The following is a 27,167-nucleotide window of genomic DNA, read 5'->3' as shown; positions in this document are numbered from 1 at the left end:
GAAAGTATTTAAATTTGTATCATTTAATTGCTTATCTATATTTTGTATTATATCTAATGAGATTTATATAGTTATCTTCAAAGCCTTCTTTTGGTCTTGCATTATTATTTGATGTTCCTCTTCCACCTGTTTAAAAATACAACTATCAGCAACTATCTATAAGCAATTGATGTATGTCTATCATGATAGAAGTTTATCATTGACTATCACTCTCCCTATCTATTATCAATGATGGACGGTGATAAAACACTTAAACTTCTATCTCTATTTATCACTGATAGACAGTGATAGACTTTTATTTCTAGTGATAGACAATGATAGTGAAAATTGTACTTCTTTATATCAAAACATGACTAAACCATGAAATCAATTCTATATGCACATTAAAATTAAAACAAAATAAATATCAAAACACCGACTGTATACAATCAGATAACTACAACTATCCAAACATATCTAAGAAAATATATCTATCATTGAGCAAACAAGCAAAATATCAATAATGAAAACATATCTATCACTCTCTATCAATGATAGGTAGGGACAGAAAACTTTCAATGTCTATCATAGATAGACACTGATAGTGGTATATTACTGTCTACCAATGATATATAATGATAAAACACTTTCAATGTCAATCGTGACACTGATAGACTTCTATCACTGTCAATCTATCAAGTTCCATATGTACTTCTTTATATCACAGCATGACTAGTGCATAATCAATCCCATAAGCAAACTAAACTCAAAACAAAAGAATTGCAAAACACCAAACCAACTAACCCTATATACAATCCAATAACTAGTCCCCAACCAAATATATCTAAGAAAATATATTTATCATTAAGAAAACAAGAAAAATATCAACAATTAAAACATATCTATCACTCTCTATAAATGATAGGTAGGGATAAAACACTTTCAATGTCTATATAGATAGACACTGATAGTAGTCTATCAGTGTCTATTGATGTGTTTATTTATCATGTGATGAAAGGATGTGTGGATGCGATGATCATGCAAATTTTCCTAACACAGCCCAAGTATAAGCCTTCTTAGGGTATTGGTAAGTTCAGGGTTGAACGTAGGGATTACTAAATAGATATGTGACGGACTCTCTGATCCTATTGCGATGGTGATTAAGAAGTAGATGGTGATTTGACTTAGATTTTCTAATGCGATGGGATTAAATGCGTAGTGATGAAAGGGTGGTGTTGTAACAAGTATGCGATGAAGGGGTTGAGAAGAGTTTTTACTAGAATTTCTTAAGATATTGTACAAGCCATACGATCATCCTATACACAAATATTAAGCACTACATTTCTCAATACATAAGACCACATTTCCTATTTCTAGGATGCATGCGAAGTGTATGGAATGTAGTAGATAGAACTTATTTCTAAGTCTCTACTCTTGCTTATGCGATCTAATCCGACTCTCTCAAGCCTAGATTCTGTCTTTAGATTACTCTTTCAAGTACTCCAAATGATGAATGAAGCATATATAAGACAAGATGATCGCACAAAGTGCATAGCTTAAGTCATGCTAGCTAAGTACATCTCAACCCATTTACAAATTTAATTACTCATGCATGATGTGAAGAGAATGAACATAAATTGAAATGAAGTTTCCATTTTTGCAAATAAAGTGCTTGAGTACAAAACAATAAATGGTGTAAGAAGTATCAAGCCAGATAAGCAATGTCTTGCTTCCTCTGGCTTTTTACACTACTCTTATCACTTCAATTCTTTCCCAAGTTTTTAACTCTTGCTCTCGCAAAGGTTTGGTGTCTCTCCTCCATGCAGTTTTCGGCAATCTTTCGACTTCTCCGAAAATTAATTTCTTCTCAAGAATTCCCTTCCCTTGGCTTCGCCTCGCTTCCTTGCACACCCCCCCTGGTTTGGTAACATTAGGTATTTATAGACTTTTAGGAAAAGCAGTTCTTCTCAATAATGATTGCGTGGATGGGCAGCATTAATTTCCATACCCTGTTGCGTCGTCTGATAGTCATCGAAAGTTCAATGTATTTGCAACTGTATGGTCTTCAACGACCATCAATTGAATTTCTAATTTGACTGTAATCAGCTTTATGTCCCATCATGTTTCATTATATTATGCTATCGCCTTTATGTAAGGTTTTTATGCGATCATCTTTGAGGTACCCTTGGATCGCAAACTCAAAATTCGCCATCGCATTGTACCTGGACAGAATAACGCAATTTAACTACTTTTATGCGATGTGTGTTAGCGATCGGAATTTTTCTTTTAGTTTGGCACATTCAATCGTAATATTGCCTATTTCAATCATCGCTTTCTCCCATTGTTTTAATAATTTGAGTTTAATAACTTGTATTTCTATCAGTTATCATACCTTCAAATTTAAAACAATGTTTGACCTTAAGCAAAAAACTAAAGATTTCTCAAAATTTCAATCGTCTTCACCCTGCCTAGGCTTCTCATAATGCCTTATTCAAATCGCTGAATCGTTATCATTATTAATTTCTATCATAATCTCTTCCTAAAATATTTCTCATCTTTAGGGACCGTGAGCTTAATCTTCAAAAAAAAATCTTTACTCATTTCCCAGGACATCACATAATTTATTTCAAATTTTATTAAACCGGGATGTTCATGTGGTTTCGGCCTTTGCATGATTCAGATATTCGTTTTGTGATCTTGCGCTAATCTGAGTACCCAGCCTTCGTTTTGGCTTACCCCCACGGGTGTCATGCGGACATCCAACTACAAGCGAGGCGCTCTTTTCAATCAAAACTCATGCCCATATTTTTATTTGGCAGAGGAGTTAGGATCACTTAACTTCTGCGTTGATCACGATTCCTACCTTCATTTTGGCTTGCCCCCACGGGTGTCATGCAGACATCCAACTACGAGCAGGATCCGATCTCAACGTTATATAGTAAATTATTTATTTATTTATTTATTTATTCTTAAAATTGAAATGAAGATCTGGAAATAACAAGGCTAAAAATAACACCCCCGCTCCGAATTTAAAACGCAGCAATGTCCTCATTGTTGAAAACAAAATAATTCATGCGATGGATTTAGAAAATTTTGTAAAAGTAGCTTTGAAGTAAAGCTGGCAGACCACCAATTTTTAGAAATATTTTGTGAATCGATTGTCCTGAAATTACTTTGACGCTAGTTCATGTGATAAGAAAAGAAGCATATATTTCATCATTGAAGTCATAATGCGCAAAGAATGAATGCGGCGACCAAATTAAGTAATAAAAAATTCAGAATTGAGCCAAATGAGAGAGAATGCGATAGTAGAATTCAGCAATATTAAATTGAAAGTGAGAAGTATAAAAATTGAAATAAGATGAGGCAAGGAAGGACAAACCCCCAAATTTAATTTTTCGCTCGTATTATTTTGATCGCACCCTTTCCTGTGATGGGCTGATATTTTAATTGTGATGGGTTTTATTATTATTATTATTACTATTACTATTATTATTATTATTTATAAGCTCAATCGATCACGTGTTTAAGCCCATCACATTCGTTTATTGCGATCAAAATGATGAAATCAAAAAGATAGAAAGATAAAAAGAAAAGAGTTGACAATCATAAAGAGTAGTAAATATGCAGAAAATAAAATAGATTTTTGAAAGAAGAACAAAAAAGATATTCAAAAGAATATACTTTGTCCCTGATGAATGTATAAAGCTTATCATCGTAGGGACTGAGTGTTTCTTCTTTATTCTGGCTTACCCAAGTCAATGGAGGTTTTCTCGCGTTGGAAATATCCTCCATAATACATCTTTACTCTTTATCGATTCACTTTAAATGCATTGGTCCCATCTTCGTTGGTCAATTCCACCGATCCATGCGGGAATACTTCCTTGATTATGAAAGGCCCGGACCAACGCGACTTCAGATTTCTAGGAAAGAGACGCAGCCTAGAGTTGAACAGTAATACTCTTTGACCTATCTTGAGGTTTTTCTTGCAAAGACACTTATCATGCCATCGCTTAGTGCGTTCTTTGTAAATTTTGGAATTCTCATACGCTTGTAATCTCCACTCGTCCAGCTCTAGTAATTGAAGTTTTCTCTCTTCTCCTGCAGCCTTAAGATCAAAGTTAAATTTCTTAACTGCCCACATCGCCTTATATTCCAGATCCAATGGTAGATGACAAACCTTTCCAAACACCAACGCATATGGTGACATGCCTATGGGTGTCTTATAAATAGTCCAATATGCCCACAAGGCATCATCCAGTTTCATGGCCCAATCCTTCCACGATGGATTCACCACCTTCTCTAAGATTGACCTGATTTCTCTATTAGAAACCTCTGCTTGTCCGTTTGTTTGGGGGTGATATGCAGTGGCGATCTTATGGTGGACATTATATTTGATCAATAGTTTACTAACAATGTGATTCACGAAGTGGGCCCTTCGTCACTTATTATGGCACGTGGGCTGCCAAAACGAGTGAAGATGTTTATCTACAAGAACTTAGAGACTGTTGTCGCATCGTTTGCAATGCATGAAACAGCTTCAATCCATTTGGAAACACAGTCGATAGCCAATAGAATGTATTTATAACCATTTGACGATGGAAATGGTCCCATGAAATCTATTTCCCAGACGTCGAATGTTTCACCTCCAAAATGATGTTCATTGGCATTGCATTTTTTTTCTGAAATGCTTTCAGTGCATTGCCACTTATCGCATTTCATGGAGTATTCTCATGTGTCCTTAAATAGAGTGGGCTAGTAATACCCACATTGCAAAACTTTTGCTGTTGTGCGTTGTCCATCGAAATGCCCTCCATAGGGTGATTCATGACAATGAAACAATATGCGATGGAAAGCAGTTTCTGGAACACAGAGTCTCAATATCTGGTCTAGTCCCCTTTTTAGAGATTTGAATCGTCCCATTAGTAAATTTTGCATTCATAAATGAGCCTTTTCTTTTGATGGGATGAGTAGTTTTCAGGAAATTATTTGCAGACCAAGAAGTTGACAATATCTGCATACCAGGGTAGTTCTTCAATCTTAAGCAACTGCTCATCAGGAAATGAGGCGTTTATCTCCGACTAGATCCGATCCACTCTAGATTCTCCAATCGCAATAAATGGTCAGTGACCTGGTTCTTTGTTCCCTTTCGGTCAATTATTTCCATATTAAATTCTTGGAGTAAGAGAACCCATCAGATTAGTCAAGGTTGTGCATCGTTTTTAGTCATCAAATATCTTATCGTAGAGGGGTCTGTGTAGACAATCACCTTTGATCCCAACAAGTAAGATCTGAATTTTTCAATCACAAAAATCACTGCTAAAAGTTCCTTCTCGGTGGTGGTGTAATTCGCCTGCGTGGAGTTTAATGTTCTACTAGCATAAGCGATGGGGTTTAACATTGTCTTTACTTTTTGTGCCAAGACTTCCCCTATCGCATATCCGCTGGCATCGCACATCAGTTCGAATGGATTTGCCTAATCGGGTGCGATTAGAATTGACGTTGTAGTCAAAGCGTCCTTTAGTGTTTTGAATGCAGTGAGGCAGCGTGAATCAAAATTAAAGGGTCTATCAGCTTCCAAAATGCATTCAAAGGTCGAGCGATTTTGGAAAAGTCCCTCACAAACCTTCTGTAAAACCCCGCGTGTCCTAGGAAACTCCTTAAAGCTTTCACATTTTCTGAAGGTGGAAATTTTTCTATAGCTTTAATTTTTGCTTTGTCCACCTCTAATCCATTCCTTGAAACCTTGTGCCCGAGCACAATTCCTTCTTTAACCATAAAATGGAACTTTTCCCAGTTCAACACCAGATTAGTTTCTCCACATCTTTCCAGTATTCTCTCCAAGTTTTGTAGACAGATTTCATATGTTTGTCCATAGACTGAGAAGTCATCCATAAAGATTTCAACTGAGTCATCAAGGTACTCGGAGAAGATCGCCATCATACACCTTTGAAACATACTGGGAGCATTGCATAATCCAAAAGGCATGTGATGAAAGGCGAACGTTCCATATGGACATGTGAACGTGGTCTTTTCTTGATCCTCTAGTGCGATCATAATTTGGTTATAGCCTGCGTACCCATCAAGGAAGTTGAAATAATCATTCCCCGCTAATCGGTCAAGCATTTAATCAATGAAAGGCAAGGGGAAATGATCTTTCTTTGTCGTCGCGTTGAGTTTCCTATAGTCCACACAAATCCGCCAACCCATGACAGTCCTCATGGGGATCAATTCATTGTTTATGTTAGGAACCACTGTCATCCCACCCTTTTTGGGGACACATTGCACGGAGCTGACCCACGTGCTATCTGCGATAAGGTAGATAATGTCGGCATCTAACCATTTAATTATTTCTTTTTTGACAATCTCTTTCATCGCAGGGTTCAGTCCATGTTAAGGTTCTATCGAGCCCTTCTGATTTTCTTCAAGCTGGATTTGATGCATGCAATACATCGGGCTAATACCTCTTATGTCTGCGAGCGTCCATCCAATTGCTCTAATATATTTCTTTAGAACACTAAGCAGCGCGGTTTCTTTTTCTTCAAGTAACGCAGAGGATATGATGACTGGTAAGGTTTCATTTTGGTCGAGAAATACATACTTCAAATGGGTTGGTAGAGATTTTAGTTCTAGTGTAGGTGGTTGCTCTAAAGAGGGCTTTTGTGCTTTTCTTTCTTCATCCAAATTCAACATTTCCTCATTCTTCAATATCTCTGTTATCGCATGGCAAGTTTCTATGGATGCTGTCGCATCCTCTCTTTCTTCATTCTCTTCTTCGGAATCCCAATTTTCAACGCATGTGTGTTCATCATCTTAAATTAAAACTAATTTTAATTTAATTAATATATAATTATATAATAACCACACCACTATATAATATATCGTACTATATAATATATTATACTATATGTTGTATCTAATATAACATATAACCTATAGTTTATATTATATCAGATATAATATAACCTATAATTTTAAATTCTCTCATTAATCTATGGTATTTAATGTAAATAAAATTCATATTAAATTTAACCTATAGTTTTTTATATGAATCAAATTCATATAATTAATATCTAAACCATATCCAAATATTTATCCCTCTCATATAAAACTTTATATTATAATGTATCAAATACATTATATTAATTATATCATATATAATTAATTTTCTCAATTAATTTGAACAATTCAAATTAATCCAAAATTAATTTGATTCTCAATAATTCTAGTTGAGCTACCGAGGGGGCCTTATAGACCTATAGATTGAAGCTCCAATGGGACTTGGATAATCAATTAAACTATTTTAAATTACCCAACTTTCATTAATTGTCGATCACTCCACTAAAGATCGACAGTTGCACTCTTCGTACTACAGATATATTTATGTGTCCATTGGTAACCAATCAACGGTGCATTGACCCTTCACAAATTACTCGTAAGTACAATTAGGCCAAAATTACCGTTTTGCCCCTATAGTTACATCTAACTTCTTAAGTACCACTGATCCCTCTAATAAACAATAAGTCATAGTCCAACTAGGATCAAACCCCTCTCAGACCAGGAAAGGGTGTGGCACCACATTGTTCAAGCCTAGGAATCAATTCTGAAGGGAGCAATTTCTCTACTTCTTCCAAAATATAGAGAATGAGTGAATTCCTTCTTGTGTAGCTATACTCCCAGCTCCCCAATCAGATAAATTCCCAAAATGGTAGGCATATTGAGTCGACTAAATTGGCCATTCTCACCCATGCAGATCAAAGGATCACCTTCATAGGCAAGATAGGAGTCCACAACTTACTCAAGATTTAGGTCAAGTCACCTGTACTCATCCTGGTGAAATGTAATTGTCTTCTATCAACGGTGTTATATAGTGAGCTGTTCATTTGGTCTAATTTTAAACAAACTCTTTGTGTAGAACACCCCCCTCACATGTCTTCACATGATTGATCAAGATCAAATGATTTGTAGCACTTTGCAAGATTGTAACAACTACAAAGTGGATCATATTCGTAGTGACAGTAGGATAAGGTACCAAGCCTTGTCCATCTACTATAGACTGTTTAAGTTATGGCTTAAACATGATCCACTTGTATGTATTTACATGCATGTTCAAGTTATAGAAGACAACCTTGGATCTTAGTTTATTGGTTTTGTAGGTTAATGCTGAAGGATCTCTTAACGAAGAGTTCTATGAGTACGTTCGGATCGCTCCAATTTCACAATGACCGAAATACACCAGATACATTCAAACGCATAGTTATGCAAACAACCAGCCAATTAACGGCATGCTTTGAACAAAAAATAACTAGGGAGAGAGTTCACATGCCAGTTGAAGACGGTTTTCAAACTTTGAAACTCAATGCAGTGGATGACCTCTACCCGATCAACCAACGCCCAGCAGATGCGTTGACTACAGTAGCACGAACAACTGCAAAAACACGAACGCAACGGGGATGACACCACAAGAAAAGAGCCCCAGGTATTCTCGGAGTGAGAACCCAAAGCGTGGTCTTTGGTGAGTTTGGTAGAGGTAGGAGGAAGAACTGATCATGTAGGCGATAAGTAAGCAGGAGGGAATATGAAGCTATCGTATAGTAAGATGCTTATCGCTTAGGAGAAACTACACGGTCATGTAGATTTTACTGAACAATCGTTTAGAAACAAGTAGGTGATCGTTTAGCAAACACGACACACTATACGTTCGTTTAGGAATGCTAACTGATTGTTTAAGACTTAGTGTGCAATCGTTTAGGCGCTAGGTAGACGATCGTTTAAGCGCGAGGTATGCAATCGCTTAGATGCTGAGCGACTATCGTATAGGCTCTCGATTTTAAGCGATCGATTATGTTTTCACACCAACACGCTCCTTCAATCTTTTTTCGGACGAACAATTCAAAATGAAACAAATTTCATTTTTATTCATCGGTTACAATAACTGACATGGTTCCCATTAACACAGTCCAAACGTGATTTTGGGTTAATTATCATATAATTAACCAATTAAAATATTAATAAATATAATCATATTATATTTTTAATCTATAGTTTGATATCACATATCTACTATAGTAATTTCTCCTCTACATGATATAAATCATATTTATATCTAATTTCCTCCAATATAATGTATCTCATACATTTAGCCAATTATATCATATATAATTAACTAGTCCAATTATATCATATATAATCGAACTTCCTCTTGTCAATTTGAACATTTTAAATTAACCCAAACACTGATTCTCGACTTTATCCAAGCTACCCAGGGGACCTACCCGTGGCTCGAAGCTCCAACGGTTCGTGAATAGCTGACTAAACTCTTTAGCCATGAGATCCACCATCCGTTAATTGTCAAGCATTCCACTAAAGACCAACAGCTGAACTCTTCTTACCACAGATATACTTCTGTGTCCATTGGATATAACCAATCATGAGTACGATGACCCTTCATAGATGCTCGTAAGTACAGTTGGGCCAAATTACTGTTTTGTCCCTGTAGTTACATCTCACTCCTTAAGTATCACTGATTTCTCTAATGAAAAATACAATATAGTCCAACTATGTGTGAACAGTCCAACTATGTGTGAACACCTCTCGGGCCAAGAGAAGGTGTGTGGCCCCACATCGTTCAAGCCCCGGAATCAGCCCTTAAGGGAGCTATCTATCTACTTACCCTTGCCTCTGGAAAGAAGTGAATTCCATCTTGTGTAGTTGAGTTCCCAGCTCCCAAGTCAGACGAATCCCCAAAATGGTAGGTTTGAATTGACCTGATCACTCACACTCATACAAATCAAAGGACCGCCCTCAATGGCAGGAGTTCCCAACTCATTCAGGATTGAGGTCATGTTACCTATGGTCATCCTAGTGAAGTGAAGTCTCTGTCATGAACGGTGTTATATAACGAGACGATAATACTTCGTGGTTAAGTCTTATACAAACTCTTTGTATAGGATGCCCCCGTTCGCATGTCCCCAACACGAATGATCAGGATCAGACCATCTGTGACAAGTCACAACACTTGTGACCATTCCACAAAGCGGGCTGCATCCATAGCGTTATCAGGATAAGGTTTCCCTCCTATATCCATATACTACAGACCACTTTGGTTATCACTCAAGACATGATCCACTTATATGTTACCACATACATGCTTGAGTTACATACAAATAACCAAGGATTTTATGTTTATTGGTTTGTGGTAAAGCAAATAAAACATGCAAATGAGCAAAATACAAGATGTGAAGTAAAATATCATATATTATACAACACAAGCGTTCGTACAAACTGTTTACAAACTACAAGACACGAGACTTTAGGGCATCAACCCCAACAAAGGCTACTAAATGTCGAATAAAATGCATGAGATTTTATTAGATAAATTTTTTTTTGTACATTACAAGTACAAACTACAAAACCCACGAGATTTAGGTAATCAACCACAACATATCTATTATTGAGCAAACAAGAAAACAAACAAAATATTAACAATTAAAACATATCTATCACTCTCTATCAATGATAGATAGGGATAGAACAATTTCAATGTCTATCATAGATAGACATTGATAGTGGTATATCACTGTCTATCACTACACTTTCAATGTCTATCATAGATAGACACTGATAGTAGTCTATCATTGTCTATCTGTGATGAACATGGATAGAAAAATTCTATCATTGACTATCACTCAAAACAAAACAAATATCAAAACACCAACTGTAACAATCCAATAACTAGCAACTATCCAAACATATCTAAGAAAATATATCTATCATGGAGCAAACAAGAAAAATATCAATAATTAAAACATATCTATCACTCTCTATCAATGATGTTTAACGTCCCTTTATGACTTCCCGCAAGCCAACCGTACGTTTGCCTCTTGGTAACGTGATCAGTTCCCAAGTGTACCCTGAAACACAAAGCTGATGGCTCTATCGAGACGTCTTGTGGCGAAAGGCGTAGCTTGGAGTGGGAGTGTAGCGTGGGTAAGGTAAGCGGGAATCTATATCAAAGCTCGAATACTAGACTAATGAGATAGAAGAGGATATAATACTTCCAATGTCTATCAATGATAGACAGTGATAGAACACTTTCAATAATGTCTTTATGTGATAGATATTGGTAGTGATCTTAGACAGTGATAGAGCACTATCACCGTCTATCACAAATTTCTTTATACCTTCAGTTTTACTTTCCCTTGTTCCTTCTTTTGTATTTTTATCTTCTTTGGTTTGTTTGATGATTCTCCTTTAATTGTCTTCCTTTTGATGTTCCTTATATCTATGCACAAAATTTAGGGTTAATAAGTATTACCACCGAGCAAAAATTAGGCTTAATAACTATAATCACTAATAAATTGATAAGAAGAAAAGAAAAGAGTTGTACCTTGAAGAGTCGTTTAATTACTGATGTAGTGATAGAAGAAAGAATTATTGATGCAGTGATAGAAGGAAGATGTGGAAACGGTAGCAAAAAGATGAAGAAGAAGTAAGAGCGCAGTGAAAGAAGGATTAAGAAGAAGAAGAAGAGCAAGATGCAGTGACGACGGAAGTAGAGAAAAATAAGAAGAAGCAACGGCGGTGGAAGAAGAAGAAGTAGAACGATATAGAGGAATTCGTTTTGAATGAAAGAAATACAGAGGAATAGAAAAATGGAGATGAAGCATCGACTCGCGTTGAAGGGAAAAATGCTCGAAAAATCGTGGAGAAAATCACGTGATTTTTTATTAATCGTGGATCAGGTCAGGTCGTCGCATGGATTTCACATTTTTTGCGTGTGTGTTAGGCTTTTTGGTATTTAACATGATTTTTTGGGCTGCTAACGAATTTTTAGACTTTTCCTATAAATCGTAAATAATTTGGCCCCTTTTTTTATAATAAAAATCCCCCTACATTTATTTTAATTGTAGGGGACTTATTTATTTTTTTCTTCCTCTATTAATCATCTCCAATGGTAAATTAGCAATGAAGAGATGGAATAATGGTCAACGGTAGAAGGGAAATGAGTAAGTGAAAAATGGAAGATCATTTAAAGTATAAATTCTTTTGAATGTGAGTTTTGTTTTGGTTGATATATTAGAATTTTTCTCCAATAAGATGGTAAATGTGAACATCTTTATTTGTGCCATTATTTATGGATTACATCCAAACAAAATGAGAATGACAAATGTCACAATTTGCTTACAAGTCAAAGCAAATGAACCTTTTCGTTTTCACAACCCATCTTTAATATTATTTCCTTATCTCAAAGTTACTCTCCCCTTGTAAATGTGGAACGAGATGTATCTCCAATATTAGGCTCGATCTCATTTAGAATCTCAATTTTTTCGATCTTTTCTTAGTCAAAGATATATATTTTAACTAATTGAATTTTGTTCATAAATATCGATTTCATTTAAATCTACTTCGAGACTTTACTCTCTCCCTACCATGTTTACGACCCTTAGCATTGGTTACGATAATACCAGCCACCATACCCAGATATCAATTATATAGCAAAGTTAGGCATTAAAATTTGGAGTGTTACCCATTGTTTGTGCACAGTAAAATTTATTAAGAATGAACCTACATCAAACAGTAATAAGTTTTAAGAGAATATATATTATTAAAAGAAAATGATTTAATATTGTGTACTCAAAAAAAAAAGAAATTAATATTGTCGGTGGGTGAGTCAACAGTCCACAATAATTAAATTGAAATTGAATGAACCCTTTACTCCATTTAACTACATACTTGGAATGCAACCCATATTGCCACTTTATTTCTAGAAATTTATCTAAATATTTTGATATGCTTCAATCAAGATTATTAATTCAATATGTATTTGCTATCATTCTTTCATATTTAATTAAAACCAAATTGAATTCAATTCAATTCACCATTCAAAAAGTGCTTGCTGATTTAGAGGCTGTATGATCATAATTGCAAAATTATGTTTCTTCCTCAATCTTCCATGTATATTTTGTCACAAAAAAAGTCTAAATTAACTTAACTTTTTACCAATAAAACTTAACATAAACATATTTATTTTTCATTATCTTATAACTACGACATCTATGTAAACGACTGTATTAAGTCAGACTTTAAATGTCAAAGTGAACTTAGCTCAACGGTAATTAGCATGACCTTTTATCGGAGATTCGATCCCCATTTTCACTATTGTTATACTAAAAAGAAGTTGTAAAATTAATTCAAGTTTATGTTAAATAATCAATAAAATTAGGAAGATAAATAACTTCTCTAAGTTTAGGGAGTAAAAAATATAACTAGAAGTAAAATTCTTGACCTAATGCATAGGGGTGATGATATGAAGAAATTGAATAGGACCAAATAATTGTAAAGAGGCAGAGTGTTAGGTAGAATGAGTCAATCACTCATCTTCAAGCCAAGAAAAATAAAAGGGAGGCCTCGTGTGAAATAATTCAAAGAATTCATATTTCCAATCATAAAAATAATTAAAAAAAAATTCTTTTTTTTTGATAATAATAATAATGAATGGGGCAGCAGATTTTTGAAGACTTAGCTCACAAAAATTTATGTGCTGCACGTCTAAGCTAGTTAGGAACAGCCCTACCATCATTTGACATCCAAACAACAAAACAACCTTAGTTTTTAATGCATCAAATTTTTGGACTTTCAAATTCAACAGTATTAAAGTCAATGCATTGCTGTCCCTATCCACCATTGTTTTTTGTATTTATGTTGCTTCATTTTTCCATTATCTTTCTCACCTTTTAAATGGGTACATAAAAGTGGTGGGTTTTGAGTTTTAGAGCAGGCTGAAATTTGGCCATGGCTTGCTTCTTGCTTTGTTCTAAGCCACAACAGAAAAACCCCATCTCAGATTCTGTGGAAAATGTTCAAAAAAAGGAGCTTTTGGGGAATGGTGTCAATGGGGAAGAAGATTTCAGCTCTGATAACTCCAAAGCTTTGTCTCAAAATGGAAACAGAGTAATGGTGGTTGTGGATTGGAGTGTTGAGGCTAAACAAGCTTTGGAATGGACACTCTCTCATGCTGTTCAGAACAATGATACCATTGTTCTTGTTCATGTTCTTAAAAGTTTGAAGCTTCAACGTGAGAGTTTCAGAGATTTGTTTTGTTTTTCTTTTAGCAGAAGAGAAGATGGGTTGAGATGCAAATGATTGTTTTTGTTTCTTTTTGTAGGTTTTGAGTTTGGTAACAAGGTGAATTACATAAAGGCCCATAAGCTTCTCTTTTCTATGAGAAATATGTGCCTAAAGACAAGACCTGAGGTAACTTCACGTTAATGCTATGTTTTTTTTTTTTTTTTTTTTAATATTATGGTGTTCAAGCCAACTTATGCGCACCTTGACTAATCTCACTAAATAACCAGTTTGACCCTATTATATTTGGGTAGGTACAAGTAGAGGTAGCATTGCTGGAAGGGAAAGAAAGAGGTCCAATAATTGTGAAGGAAGCAAAGAAACATAAACTTTCACTTTTGGTACTTGGCCAAAGAAAGAGGCCGATTCTCCGGCGTCTATTGAACAGATGGGCAACAAGACGCAATCGGAGGAGGAGGAAGAAGAAGACTTGTCGAGCAACAGCAGAGTATTGCATACAGAACTCATCTTGTATGACCATTGCAGTAAGGAAGAAGAGCAAACAGATTGGAGGATATTTGATCACAACCAAAAGTCACAAGAACTTTTGGCTCTTGGCTTGATCTTTTATCTTTCTTTCTTTTCCTTTTTGTGTAACATAGTTTCTCACCTTTTTAGGGTTACAAAGTGAATACAATGGTTAGACCTTCAAACTTGGACTTGCTATACCATAAAGTGGTTGGATGTTGCTACATTTATAGGTAAAGTTAGGATTTTCTCACAGGAATCAACAACAAAAGATTCTGAAATTGTAGTTTCTATCCTATAAAGAGTTATAAAAAGATCCTGCTGTAATTCTATTGTTCAAGCACATATATTTGTTAGTAGAAATCCATAGCAGAGATTTATGAAAGTTAGTCAGCCCTCCTTCGAATAAAAGGACCAGTACAAATCGGTAACCTCATTAAGCTAGGTTACGGTCTCACGATAATTCATCTGACTTTGACGTGTATCAAAATAAAAGATGGTAGAGAAACTGTCAAATATAGGTTGGACTCCCAGATAAATCCTTCCATTTGAATTTTCAACTTGAAGTCATAAATTACATAAAACAACCAACAAATGTAGATGTATTTATCGATTATACACAGACAATGCCTTACATCTTCCTTTTAATCCCCCAGATATGCGTCAGGTTCAATTTAGAAGTTGAACCAGGAAAAAGTGTAGGTCCCACTTTCAGTCATTTTGAGGCTATTCGATGCTGTCCTCCAAAGGAATAACCATGTCTACATGCAATTTGGTGCAATTGATCGTAGCCTGCAAGAACGCCAGCCCCTGCAACACCAACAAGCATATTGGCCGTGACTCCTCGAAAAAGAGCAGCAATGCCCTCATGGCGAATGATCTCAGAAAATGCATGCAAACCGCTACGGTACTTCAGGGTTTGTCCAGATGTAAGCATCATTCTTCGTCGTAGTGTGTCGAAAGGATAAGCACATACCCCAGAAAAGGTTGTAATACTCCACCCCAATAAGAAACTAGCAAAAAAGTTCCCCTGCATAAAACAACATTCCGCAATCTTTCAAAGGACAGGTATAAAGAAAGGAAAGCAAAGAAATTGAAGATATCTATGCTTAATAGCTTATGACAAGAAGATAGTGTATTTCTCTAACAAGCAGGTCCCAAGACTATCATTTGCTGTTGTAAGTTATACTAATATGTATGTTGAACTGAATAGAGAATACTTCAGTTGTTGCCTATTTCATAGATGTGGTCAAATTTTATGTTATAGCTTGAAGTAATTTCCATATATCTTCCAGTAAAAGTACAAGTTGAATGTCTACCTAGAAGGAAAAAAAAAAAAAACTAATTGATCTACTGAACAGAATAGATCCTTACCTCAAACTGTCCAACCAGAACAAGAGGCTTCAAAGTGTCGTAAATCCCAAAATACATGCCCCTGTACAGAGTAATTCCCACAATCGAAACGCTAAATCCTCGGTATAGACCAACAATTCCATCACTTGACAATGTTTTTCTGTAGACATCCAATATCCCTTTAAACTGGCGCTGACTGTTACTGCCACCGTCCTTTGCATCAGTGCCAAGCCGAGTGCGTGCATAATCCAAATGATACAGAAACAAAGATGTAGTTGCTCCTGCAGCACTTCCTGAAGCAACATTTCCAGCAAACCACTTGATGTACCCATCCTTCTCTTTCGACCGCCCAAATTTCGTTTTGAAGTAACCTTTGAACGCAAAGTTGAAAGCCTATGGGCAATTCAAATTCTCTTCTGTAAAAGCATTTGGAGATAGTAACATAAATTTAAAGCTTTGGTAGGTTATCCCAAAAAAACAAATAAACTAAAAGTTTAAACATAAAATCAAATAATTCTCAATCAATGCATTAGAATCTTGAACATTCTCCAAGATGACATCAATTAGAATGCATCAAACATATTAAACCTTCATTTCATGAGGATTAATAAGATGTTAATTAATTCCTGAATCTGTGGTATCAATGAAATTCATGATTTCATCCAAATGCTAATTTAACAGTTCATGGTAATATGGTATTAAATGAAAGTGAATACACAGAACAATCAGTTCACTAGAATCATGAAAGAGGATACTAAACCTTCATTTCATGGGGATTAAGATGTTAATTAGTTCCTGAATCTGTGGTATCAATCAAATTCATGATTTCATCCAAATGCTCATTTAACAATTGAAGATAGTAATATGGTATTAAATGAAAGAGGATACACAGAATAGAACAACCAATAAGGGAAGGGAAGATGCAGAATGATCAAAATGGAAGAAAAAGCAAACCCAGAAAAGAAATAATAAATTGAAATATAAAATTTGGTTGTAAATTAATTAAAAGAAATGAAGAATAGGGTTACCTGAGTAGGGAAATATCGAATAACATTAGCTTGATTTCCCCTCCATAGCGAGAAAAGGCCTTCTTCTCTTAAAACTGTTCTGAAACAGTGATGAATGCCGAGATATGGGTTCTTAAGATGCCCTCTCTTAATCATTTCTCCCTGATTCTGCAACAAAAGCTTGACTCTCTCAATGGGTGCGGCTGCAGTTTTGGCTACAATCGCCGCAACTCCACCCATCACAAAATCCGCCGAAAATTTCTCGGATTTTGTCGCCATGATTCTCTCGACGAGCTTAACGGCGAGAAAACACAGAGAAGAAGATAGATAGGAAACTTGAAGATAAAAATCCGAGATTGGAAGATAAGAGGAAGAAGAAAAGGAACCTTTTTCTTAAAAAAAAAAAAAAAAAAAGCCTTTTTGGAAGAAAAAACAGAACTGCTGGTGGTGTCTGCAAGCCTGCAACAACAAAGGAAGAGGGAGAAAACAGATTTTTCTTTAATATTTTTTATTAATTTCAATTCCATTAAAACAAAATAGTAATTCCATTTATTGGATTCAAAACAAAATAGAATTTTCAAAATCATTCTCAACCTTTAAAATCAAAAGTTAATTTTTTAAAAAGAAAAGAAGAAAATCTAACAATTTAATTTTTTTTTTAAAAAAAAAAACACCTTGAGTTTTTCTTCCTCCAAAATTAGGAGGATAAAATAGTAAAAAATTAGTTTAAATACTATTCATCCTTATATTTTTCGTTTTGATTCATTTTAATTTCTACTCTTTTAAACGGTTCATTTTGGTTCTACTTTCAATGGGTGGTTATTTTGATCTCTATATTTTTATAATATTCATTTTAATCATTATATTTTCAAATAAAGTGAGATTATTTCAATAATCAAAATAAATCGAATTTATCGGTACAAGAACTAAAAATAAAGACTAAAATGAATCAAAATTTAAAATATAAAGACTAAAATGAACCAAAACAATATTTAAACCTAAAAATTTATATACGTTCTTTTCTTTTCTAGCAGTATCCAAACAAAAAAATATATTTTTTAAGTAATTTTAAATCAATTTGGCTCCAGCAGTTATAAAAAATTGAAATAACTTCCTTCTTTAAAATTTTTAGAATTTGAAATTATTTCTATTCAAATTATTATCAACACCAAACAAAGCAAAACCTTTTTTTTTCTTTATTTATTTATTATTATTTTTCTTTTTTAAATAAACAAATTAATTCCATTTTGGCGGTTTTGGTTTTAGCCACTAATCTTCACAAATTTCTCCATTTCAAGCATATGTTTAGCAATATAACTAACTAATTATAAGTCTTACAATTGGAATTATAACAGTAACTTTCCCCATGATTCAATCACTCCATTTCTAATTCAAATCTTACTTTTCTCTCATTTCTCCCAACAAAACTTTGTTATAACTTATTGTAGAAACACCAAAATGTCCATTCCATGGACAATCAAATGGAGACTTAGAGATTGGGCTTTTTGCTTCTTAGCTTCCACATTTCCTTTAGGTATGACCCTTTTTTCCTATACCACTTTTACTTCTCTTCTTATGTTCATAGTAAGTTTTTGTTTTATCTTCAACAGATAATGAACCAAACAGATACTTCACTTCAACACCATCATCTCCGATGCCAATAACAAACATCGTTTTCGACACGAAGAGTAGTACCTCGAGAGGTAGAGAGAATACCAAGAAGATGTCGAGACAGAGAAAGCGCTCATCGCCACAAGCTAAAGATGTTCTTGTCAAAAACAAGATGGTGACAAGGACGACGGATGATTCGAGTTGGCCACAGTTTGAAGATGAAGACTACATTGTCTTCTGTTTCAAAGAAGATGGAGCATTTGATGTTATAAAGAATGGGAATAATTCAGAGACTTCTTCCCATTGCATTGATTTGGTTTCTACAAGTTCAAGACCAGTTAGTAGGAAGGTTTTATATACAACTTGATATTTTTTATTGTCTATCATATTATATGATTCTAAATTAAAGATTTAAAAAAAAAAAAAAAAATACCTCGCACTCTTTACAGCTTAATTATAGTGAAGACGATAAAGCAGCCAAAAGATACAACAATGGAGGTCACATCAGATCAGGCCAAAAGGTACATAATCTTTTACTATTCATTTATCTTTCCATGATCACAAATGTGAAGATTTACTGTTGGCTTTATTATGAGATGAGCTATAGGAGGATGAAGAGGAAGAAATAGAGAATATTTACAAGGATAAAGAAGAGAACAGAATGGCAAATCACATTGATGTGATCAATGACAATCCGATTGAGGAAGTGCCTACCGAATCAAGCGACTCGAATCATTCAGATGTCAGCAATGGATCCTTCGCGTTTCCTGTGTAAGTATTCTCTCGATAATATTAATGATATAAAGGAAAGAGATTCAAGATTATAGATGAATTCTAATTCTTGGTGAGACAATGTAGGTTGGGATGGGAATGGAGTGGAAGCCCTGTGCAAATGCCAAAATCAAAAGGTTTGCGGCTGAGAAAGCACAAGGCGCGGTGTGCAGGATTTCAGTACTGTTGTAAATTCTGAAACAGAAACTGAAATTAGGATTTCATTTATCTCAATGTCATTCAAATCACAAACGAGATTCAGACTTTGTTTCGAATGACGAAGAAGCATCTTCTGTTATTTAGTGTTCAAGAGTCTTGAAATACCATGTAATCCATTCTTTAGTTAGAGATGAGAACACCTGAGATGAAAATCATTCTTCCTTTCTTTATACTATACACAAATCAACAGAAGTTCTTCCAAAGTACGGTTTGTTTTGATCAAACAAGTCTAGATGTGCATCTGAAAATGAGAGAGATGTGTTCAATAATTGCAGAACAAAACGTCCCTCTGGCACACAACCAACCATGGCGCATTTCCATTAAACACGAACATGGGGAAGGTTAGATACAACATACATACAAAATGAAACAAATGTTCCAATTTGCGCATTCTACAAATAAATAACTCAGGCAACCCTATAGAGAACACTATCGTATCGTGTAGCACCGAGCGCGATTGATGCTTCTAATGAATGTTTGAAACTTATGTTCTGAAAACAAATGATTGAAGATGTGATCTTGCAGTTGCAGCAGCAGCAATAGATTCTTCATCTTGCCTTGCCTTTGCAGTAGCAACAGCAGCTACATAAGCTTTTCTTGCTTCTTCCATTTTCTTCATTTCCGCATCATCCAAATCATCCTGCATGACAAAAGATAATAGTCTCAAACTAAGTCATAAACGTTATTTTGTGAAAAAGTATCAACATGATATGCTACAAACTTTCCAGTGTATGGGAACCATAGAAACAGGCTGCTACAAACTTAAATATAGAAAAGAATATCATAATGTGCTCACAATGTAAGGACAGCTCTCAGGGAGATACAGTGAAAGACTATAATCTTTGAGACGATCATTGCAATCATTCTTTGTCAAGCCTTCAAGTAACAGCATAAATGATGAAACATCTCCTTGCGAGGACTTTAGCTCTTCTTGAAGTTCTTCTACTTTTGTATTTGATGTCTTTACCTCCCACTGTATCTTCTCCAAGGCAGCTTGTTTATCTGCAAGCTTAATCTGCATATGAAAAAAATTATTATTATTATGTAATGGTTTAAACAGTAGTTAGTCATCCATCTTCGTTACATAACCGGAATATTTACAACTGGAAAACTAGTAGGCATCCGGTAATGGAAATATTTTCAAGATGGTGGGCTTCATCAATCAACTTACGTTACTTCCTCAATAGAACAGACCAAATGAAAACTATTTCAATAAACAAAATGCAATTTATAGTAACCTTTGCATCTGAAAGTTGGGAATGAATAGACTTTATCATAGAATCCTTCTCTGCAGACTGGAGACTCAAAGCATCAAGTTTTGCATAAACATTGTTCATCTGGTCCTTCGACATTTCTGCTGATTTTAGAAGTTCATCCTTTTCAAGCAATTTCTTTTGCAGATCTTCAACTTGTTCTCTCAATGTGATTAGCTCTTCTTTGTCCTTTTCAGAGACCAAAGAACTTGAGGAGAACATCGAAAAGCCATCGGTATCTGCATTATTATCAACATTATGACCCTGTTCCTTGTCTCCATGATCCTTTTTCTTCTTGGGTGGAATGGATTGGCCATTATTTCTACCTTTCTGTTCAATCTTCAGGAGTAAAAAGTTAAACTATTAAAGAATGCACAAAACGTTAAAGAGACAATTGCACCATAAAACAAACTGAAATTAGGCTATTGGCAACAAAATAAGTAGAAATTCAAAGGTCAAAGGACTCTGCGCTTAAATTAACAGAAATCATCACAAACATGAAACAATTCGGTAAACTCTTCATTCCTTGAAATCAAACCGCTATATATACCACCCAATGAATTCTTAAAATCAGAGATAAAGGGTATATAAGAACACCAAATTGTATAAAAGTTTAAAGTACTTACTTTCCTGTGTGATGATTCTCTAGAAGGTGTCTTAGTATAAATCATTGAACCCCGCTTCGTGAATGAACTACTCGCTTTCCGATCCTAAAACCAAAAAAAAATACCCATAATCAATAAACATCAAAAACCAAAAAAGAAAGCAAGAAGAGAGAAATGAAACGAAGTATTTCGAATTTAAGAAGAAATCACAAAGGAACAGAATTGAATTACATTTTCAACAATTAAACCTTCATCGAATACAGAAACATTCAATGGATGAATTAATTTCTTTCCAAACTTTGCCCCAGTTCCCATCTCAGAAAATAAACAACTCCAGCCTTTCGCATCCCATGAGTAGAATTTATAGAAAGCTAAAAATAGTACGATTTTAAAAATCAAATTTCCCTCGATCACGAGACTCACGGCACTACCCCTCCCCTCTAGTACCCTTAGTACCCTATAACAAAATTAAGAAAACCCCCATTATTCCCTACCATCAAAAGAGTTAAAAAGAGAGGAATTACAATAAGAGACTGAACGAGGGGTACGATGGCGACGAGATTGTTGAAGAGTTCACGATCGACATTGCCATTAGCGGCGGCAGTAGCAGTAGTTGCTGAAGTTGAAATAGATGCGTTAGTGAGTGATGAGTGAGTGAGGCGGCGAGCCGGGGAGGAGTTGTGGTCGCCGGAAAGCCATGAATTCTGGTCGCCGAAAGCAGAATCGTCTTGCAAATCGACGAAATGTTGGGGGTCAAACATGGTGGAGAAGATGAAATGTTGTGAAATTTTAGGGAAGAATTTTGAAGGAAAAGAAAGGAAAGCAAGAGAGTAAAGAAGGAAACGAAATTGGATAGTCGTTTGGGACCAATTTTGAATTTCGTTTTCTTTTAGGATCATTAACGTAAATGCGAAATAAATATTCTTTTACCAAAATGCCCTTGTAGATCTCTATTAACCACAACAATACCCTCTATTTTTCTTTTTTGTTTAATATTAAAATTAGAGTTCAATTAGGGTTATAAAGTTTTTAGTCTTATGTCTATTTTAGTCCAACTCTAAATATAGGATGTGCTATTTGGTCTCTGTATTTTAAAATTTTAAAAATAATAATTAACAAGTCAGTACAGTTTTAACTTTTGCTTTAGCCTTAGTTCATTTTTAAAAAAATTTAAAAATTAAATCTATAAACACAACTTTTCCATCTATTAGTTTCTATATTTTGTTGTAATTTTAAAAGTGTTTAGAAGCTTGTTTTTGTGTTTTGAAATTTGGTTAAGAATTCAAATGTTTTTTAAGAAAATATAAAAACCATCACTAAGAAGTTGTGAGAAAGCAATCACAATTTACAAAATTAAAAATAAAAATTTGAATGATTACTAAACGAAAATTAAAAGAATTAGTTTTTGTTTTTAGATTTTAGCCCATGTTTCAAGAAAAGCAAAACCCATGCTAAGAAAATTATTTTTAAAAAAAACATACATTTCATTAAAAATGGTTGTTTTTAGCCATCATTAAAACTTACTAAAACAACCTTACTGTACAACATGTTGGAGTAGCAAGAGCAAGACCGAGAATAGGCAACGAAAAAATATAGAGAGCAAAAACGAGTAGAGAGAGTGGGAGTATAAGAGAAAATAGAACCCTATGGAACGAGAAGAGTAAAAGTAGGAGTAGCGATAATAGCAAAAGTAGCGAGACTGAGATTTAACCGAGTGTACAATAGTCCATTTTGATAATTTCATATTTATATGATGCAAGCAAAAGGTTAAAAGAAAAATAATTTTAAAAGATGAAGCAAATTTCATTTAGTTCCCAAATTTCATATTATCCATACGAAAAGCTCTTTAAAATTATTTGATAAATTTTTAAATTTTAAATTTTTATCCATATTCTTTCCCTAAAGTTTTGTGATGAGAAAAAGGATGTATGAGAAATATTATACATTTATATAATATTTTTTTTATTCACAATATGTAGATTGGGAGAATCAAATCTCAAACTTCGAGATTGATAATATAATACTATGTACATTGAACTATGCTCATTTTGTATAATGTGTTAATAGTAGCTTAGTTGTTAATTTATATTAATTAGGATTTAAATTTAATTATTTAATTGTTTTTTTAAGACTATAAATAACTAATTTAAGGTTGTATTTTGAACTTTTTGTCTTCTCTAAAAAAAAATGAAAACATGTATTGAATTGAGCTCATTCTTACTTTTTTTTTTTTCTTAGAGAATATTCTCTCAACTTTAGGAATGTATTTTTAGAAAAAAAAATCCCATTAAATTGAAATTTTGTTCTTAGAAAACGTTCTCTCAACTCTTAGTAATATACTTTACTTGTTTGACAATAAATTTGACCTCATATAAATCATCAAACTTTTAAGTTTGTATATAATATAATTGATAAAATTCTTTAAACACAATTTTTTAAATTTGGATTTATTAAATACTAGTAAATTTGAACCTTTAGATTATATAACTGCCGTTGTAACCGAATCTTATAGTACTAAAAAACTTGGAATTTTATTTAGGGTGGTTGGGTTAATAATTGTTTTTTTTTTTTTTAATTTTAGTTATTAAAAATTATGCTAGTTTTTTACAATTTTTTTACCATTAGTTTTAAGATATCTAAAAAGAGACTTCCTTCTGTTTTTAAAATTTTGACTTAATTATTAAAAACATCTCTAAAAATAAATAACAAAATAAATAAATTTTATCGAAATGTATTCTATAGGCTTAATTTTTAGAAACAAAGCCAAATGTTGATCAAATATGTGCTAATAATTAATTAACATGTATTTTTCTTTTTTTTTAATTATTTGAGAAACTAAGTGAATTATTAGTATAATGATGTTATTATATCCAAAAAAAAAAAAAAAAAAAAAAACTGTCATACTACCTTAATAAAAACTGCCATACTACCTTAATTTGTTGGCTGTTTTTGACGTGGAATAAAGAACAAATTATTTTATAATATATTTAGGTTCATCTTAGCTAACCTTCAAAAAAATTGAAGCCGAAACTAGAACTAAAAGAAAAGTTGCTTAGGAATACAACAAAAACATGGATACCAATAAAATATAATATTAAAATAAGTACAAAATATGATATAATAAAAAAAAATAAAAAATATTAAAATAAACTAAATATAATATAAAATTAATTAAATTAAATTAACAAAATTTGAAATAAGAAATTTTTCTAAATCTCCACTTTCTCCAAATTTCATGTATTTTGTCCAATGTGTATCTTTCAAAACCCACCAAAATACTACATATTTATAGGCAATTTGGCAAATTATTTTTCTTCTCTTAAAAAAGAATACAATATATTATACTCTCCCTCATGAAACATCACTTGAGATCTCTGAGTTGTCGCATTCCAATATTGTGCACCAAATTTCTCAAAGGTTGCGGCTGGTAATGATTTTGTAAATAAGTCTGTTATATTAATTATTCGAACAATTTGTTGTACAGTGATGGTAGAAAAGTTATGTTTTGTTCTATCTCCTTTATATAATCCTCCCTTTGATTTGGGATATGCATGATGTGTTGCTTTGTATAATATCATTAGAAGATTTTTTACTAGAAGACAAACTATATGTTCCATGAATGTGCTGAGTCATTGATCTTAGCTATACACATTCTCGACTAGCCTCGTGAATTGTAAGAAATTCAGCATGATTTGAGGAAGTATGCCGTTATGGTCTGGTTCACTGACCGCCATGATACAGCAATTCCTCCACATGTGAATAGACAACCTGTTTGAGATCTAACTTTGTGTAGATCAGATAAATAACCAGAATATGCATAACCAATCAGATCAACATTTTATTTATTTTAATAAAACACACTCATATCAATCATTTCTCGAAGATAACAGAGTATATGCTTAATTTCGTTCTAATGTCTTTTTGTTGGAGAATAACTATATCTTGCTAATAAATTTACTGAAAATACAATATTTGGTTCTGTATTATTAGCAAGATACATAAGTATACCAATTGCGCTAAGATATGGTACTTTAAGATCAAGAAGTTCTTCGTTATCATTTTGAGGTCGAAATATATTTTTCTTCACATCTAGTGAACGAACTTTTATTGGAATGTTCAATGGATGTGTTTTTGTGAAGGACTGTGAGGTCCGATGCGGAAGCGCGGTTCGTGACCCAATTTTATTATCATAGAGAATTGAAATTGCATAGAATATTTTATGCATATCAAAGAATTTATAGCATGATAAAAAAAAAAAAGAATTAGGGTTTGAATAATTACTTACCCTTGAAACCAAATTAATCTTCACGAATTCCTTCTCCCACTAGTCACGAACTTTTCAATTCCCCTTGAACTAAAAACAACAATCTAAGATGGCCACCACCAAAAGGTAATCCTTTGTATTCTCCTTAGGGTAGATGAGGGAGGAAGAATTAGAAGAGAAGAAATTTGCTGGAATACGGTGTATTTTTCTTAGAGAGAACAGACCATAGAGCCCTCTACGTAAAAGGCAAAAGGAAGAAGAAGATCTTCAACCTCCCACCACCACACGTCAGTCTATAGAAAACAGGGGAAGAAGTTATAACTCCCTTCTCAATAAATGTCAAAATAATTTAATAAATTATTTAAATTATTTAATATATATTTGTAGATCCATAAGGTCCCTCTACTAGCTCGTAAAAGTGAACACCTTGAATTAATAAATTGAGTAAATTTGGAATGATATTAATTTCAATTGTTCAAATTGAATTTCAGTTTGAAAATGTTCAAATTAAAATTAGGGTTTGAATTTGAATAGTTCAAATTCAAAATTAGAGTTTGTATAATTATATTCGATGTAATTAATTAACATTTAATTTAATAAAATTAAATGAAATTGAAGAGTTTATAATATTTAAATATTGATTTAAATATTAATTACATGAATAAGATTCATGTTTTAAATTAGGTTTGTGATTAATTTAATGTTTGATATTAAATTATGATATAATTAATTAAATATGTTCAATTAATTAAAATTAAATTAATTTCTCGTTTTATTTCAAATTTTAGAATTTGAAATTGTGATTTTGATTTTGGTTAATTTTGAATTAATTGAAATTAAAAAAAAAACTGAGAAAGTGGAAACACCCCATTTTTGACAAAAAGAAGGTGTTTCCTCCTTGAATCACCACCTAGTCCATTATCTTCATCATCTTGGTGCTGGCATTCAGATTGTTGAGAAATGTCTGCATGAAAGAGTTGAATAAAACTCTTCATTTTGATAGGTGTAAGGTTTTTTTGCTGCTGAAATTAGTTTTTGCAGAAAAGTTTATTCATCACCTTCAAATTCATTTTTTCTCTTCACAAATTCACTCCAATTTGGAGTTCCACCACTCAAATTCAAGGCTGAGAATAGTAGAGAAGATCTCTTGGTGGTTCACTGTTGAATTGAAGCTAGAATCACGTGAAGAGCAGCTTGGAATTGGGATAATTCATCAAAGGTATATTGTTAAGAAACCCTCTTCTTAAATTTCTGTTTAAACATGCTTTTAAAACTCAAATTAAATATAATTAGAGTACTTATTGATTCTATTTGCTTCCATTTCATGCTAGTAGATCCTAACAATTGGTATCAGAGCATGATTTAGGCACTCAATTACCGTTAATTTGAGTTATGGTGGGTGTTTTTCATAAGTGGTAAGAAAATGATGAACTGATATAATTTTTTTTTAGTTTTGGCATTGTTTTCTCTTCAATTATGTTGTAATTCTTGTAATTGGCTCTTGTTTGAT

At 33.5% G+C, this 27,167-nt stretch overlaps 5 protein-coding genes across 5 annotated transcripts; 2 read left to right on the top strand and 3 right to left on the bottom strand.

Annotated features, from left to right (window-relative positions):
- Positions 1-3,790: 3,790 nt before the first annotated feature.
- On the bottom strand, positions 3,791-4,246 carry LOC120084026. Its single transcript, XM_039039929.1, has one exon. The coding sequence runs from the start codon at positions 4,244-4,246 to the stop codon at positions 3,791-3,793; it is 456 nt and encodes a 151-aa protein (XP_038895857.1).
- Positions 4,247-13,590: 9,344 nt separating this feature from the next.
- On the top strand, positions 13,591-14,914 carry LOC120082458. The gene is made up of 3 exons (XM_039037638.1): positions 13,591-14,056; positions 14,147-14,235; positions 14,361-14,914. The coding sequence occupies exons 1-3, from the start codon at positions 13,774-13,776 to the stop codon at positions 14,667-14,669; spliced, it is 681 nt and encodes a 226-aa protein (XP_038893566.1). The 5' UTR covers positions 13,591-13,773; the 3' UTR covers positions 14,670-14,914.
- A 182-nt stretch (positions 14,915-15,096) lies between these two features.
- Positions 15,097-17,426, bottom strand: LOC120082457 (ADP,ATP carrier protein ER-ANT1). Its single transcript, XM_039037637.1, has 3 exons — positions 16,956-17,426; positions 15,949-16,320; positions 15,097-15,604 (listed from the first exon to the last, which is right to left on the bottom strand). Exons 1-3 carry the CDS (start codon positions 17,211-17,213, stop codon positions 15,290-15,292), a joined length of 945 nt encoding a protein of 314 aa, XP_038893565.1. The 5' UTR covers positions 17,214-17,426; the 3' UTR covers positions 15,097-15,289.
- Positions 17,427-18,501: 1,075 nt separating this feature from the next.
- LOC120082666 (protein BREAKING OF ASYMMETRY IN THE STOMATAL LINEAGE) lies at positions 18,502-19,636 on the top strand. Its single transcript, XM_039037926.1, has 4 exons — positions 18,502-18,882; positions 18,995-19,066; positions 19,153-19,316; positions 19,404-19,636. The coding sequence occupies exons 1-4, from the start codon at positions 18,589-18,591 to the stop codon at positions 19,513-19,515; spliced, it is 642 nt and encodes a 213-aa protein (XP_038893854.1). The 5' UTR covers positions 18,502-18,588; the 3' UTR covers positions 19,516-19,636.
- A 135-nt stretch (positions 19,637-19,771) lies between these two features.
- Positions 19,772-22,250, bottom strand: LOC120082665 (protein MICROTUBULE BINDING PROTEIN 2C). The gene is made up of 5 exons (XM_039037924.1): positions 21,918-22,250; positions 21,415-21,498; positions 20,774-21,127; positions 20,332-20,550; positions 19,772-20,175 (listed from the first exon to the last, which is right to left on the bottom strand). The coding sequence occupies exons 1-5, from the start codon at positions 22,152-22,154 to the stop codon at positions 20,020-20,022; spliced, it is 1,050 nt and encodes a 349-aa protein (XP_038893852.1). The 5' UTR covers positions 22,155-22,250; the 3' UTR covers positions 19,772-20,019.
- Positions 22,251-27,167: the final 4,917 nt, after the last annotated feature.

The sequence above is a fragment of the Benincasa hispida genome, chromosome 8 (assembly GCF_009727055.1).
Source record: "Benincasa hispida cultivar B227 chromosome 8, ASM972705v1, whole genome shotgun sequence".
Lineage (NCBI taxonomy): Eukaryota > Viridiplantae > Streptophyta > Magnoliopsida > Cucurbitales > Cucurbitaceae > Benincasa > Benincasa hispida.
The sequence above is the reverse complement of the archived record's forward strand: the minus strand, read 5'-3'. Positions and strand labels throughout refer to the sequence as shown.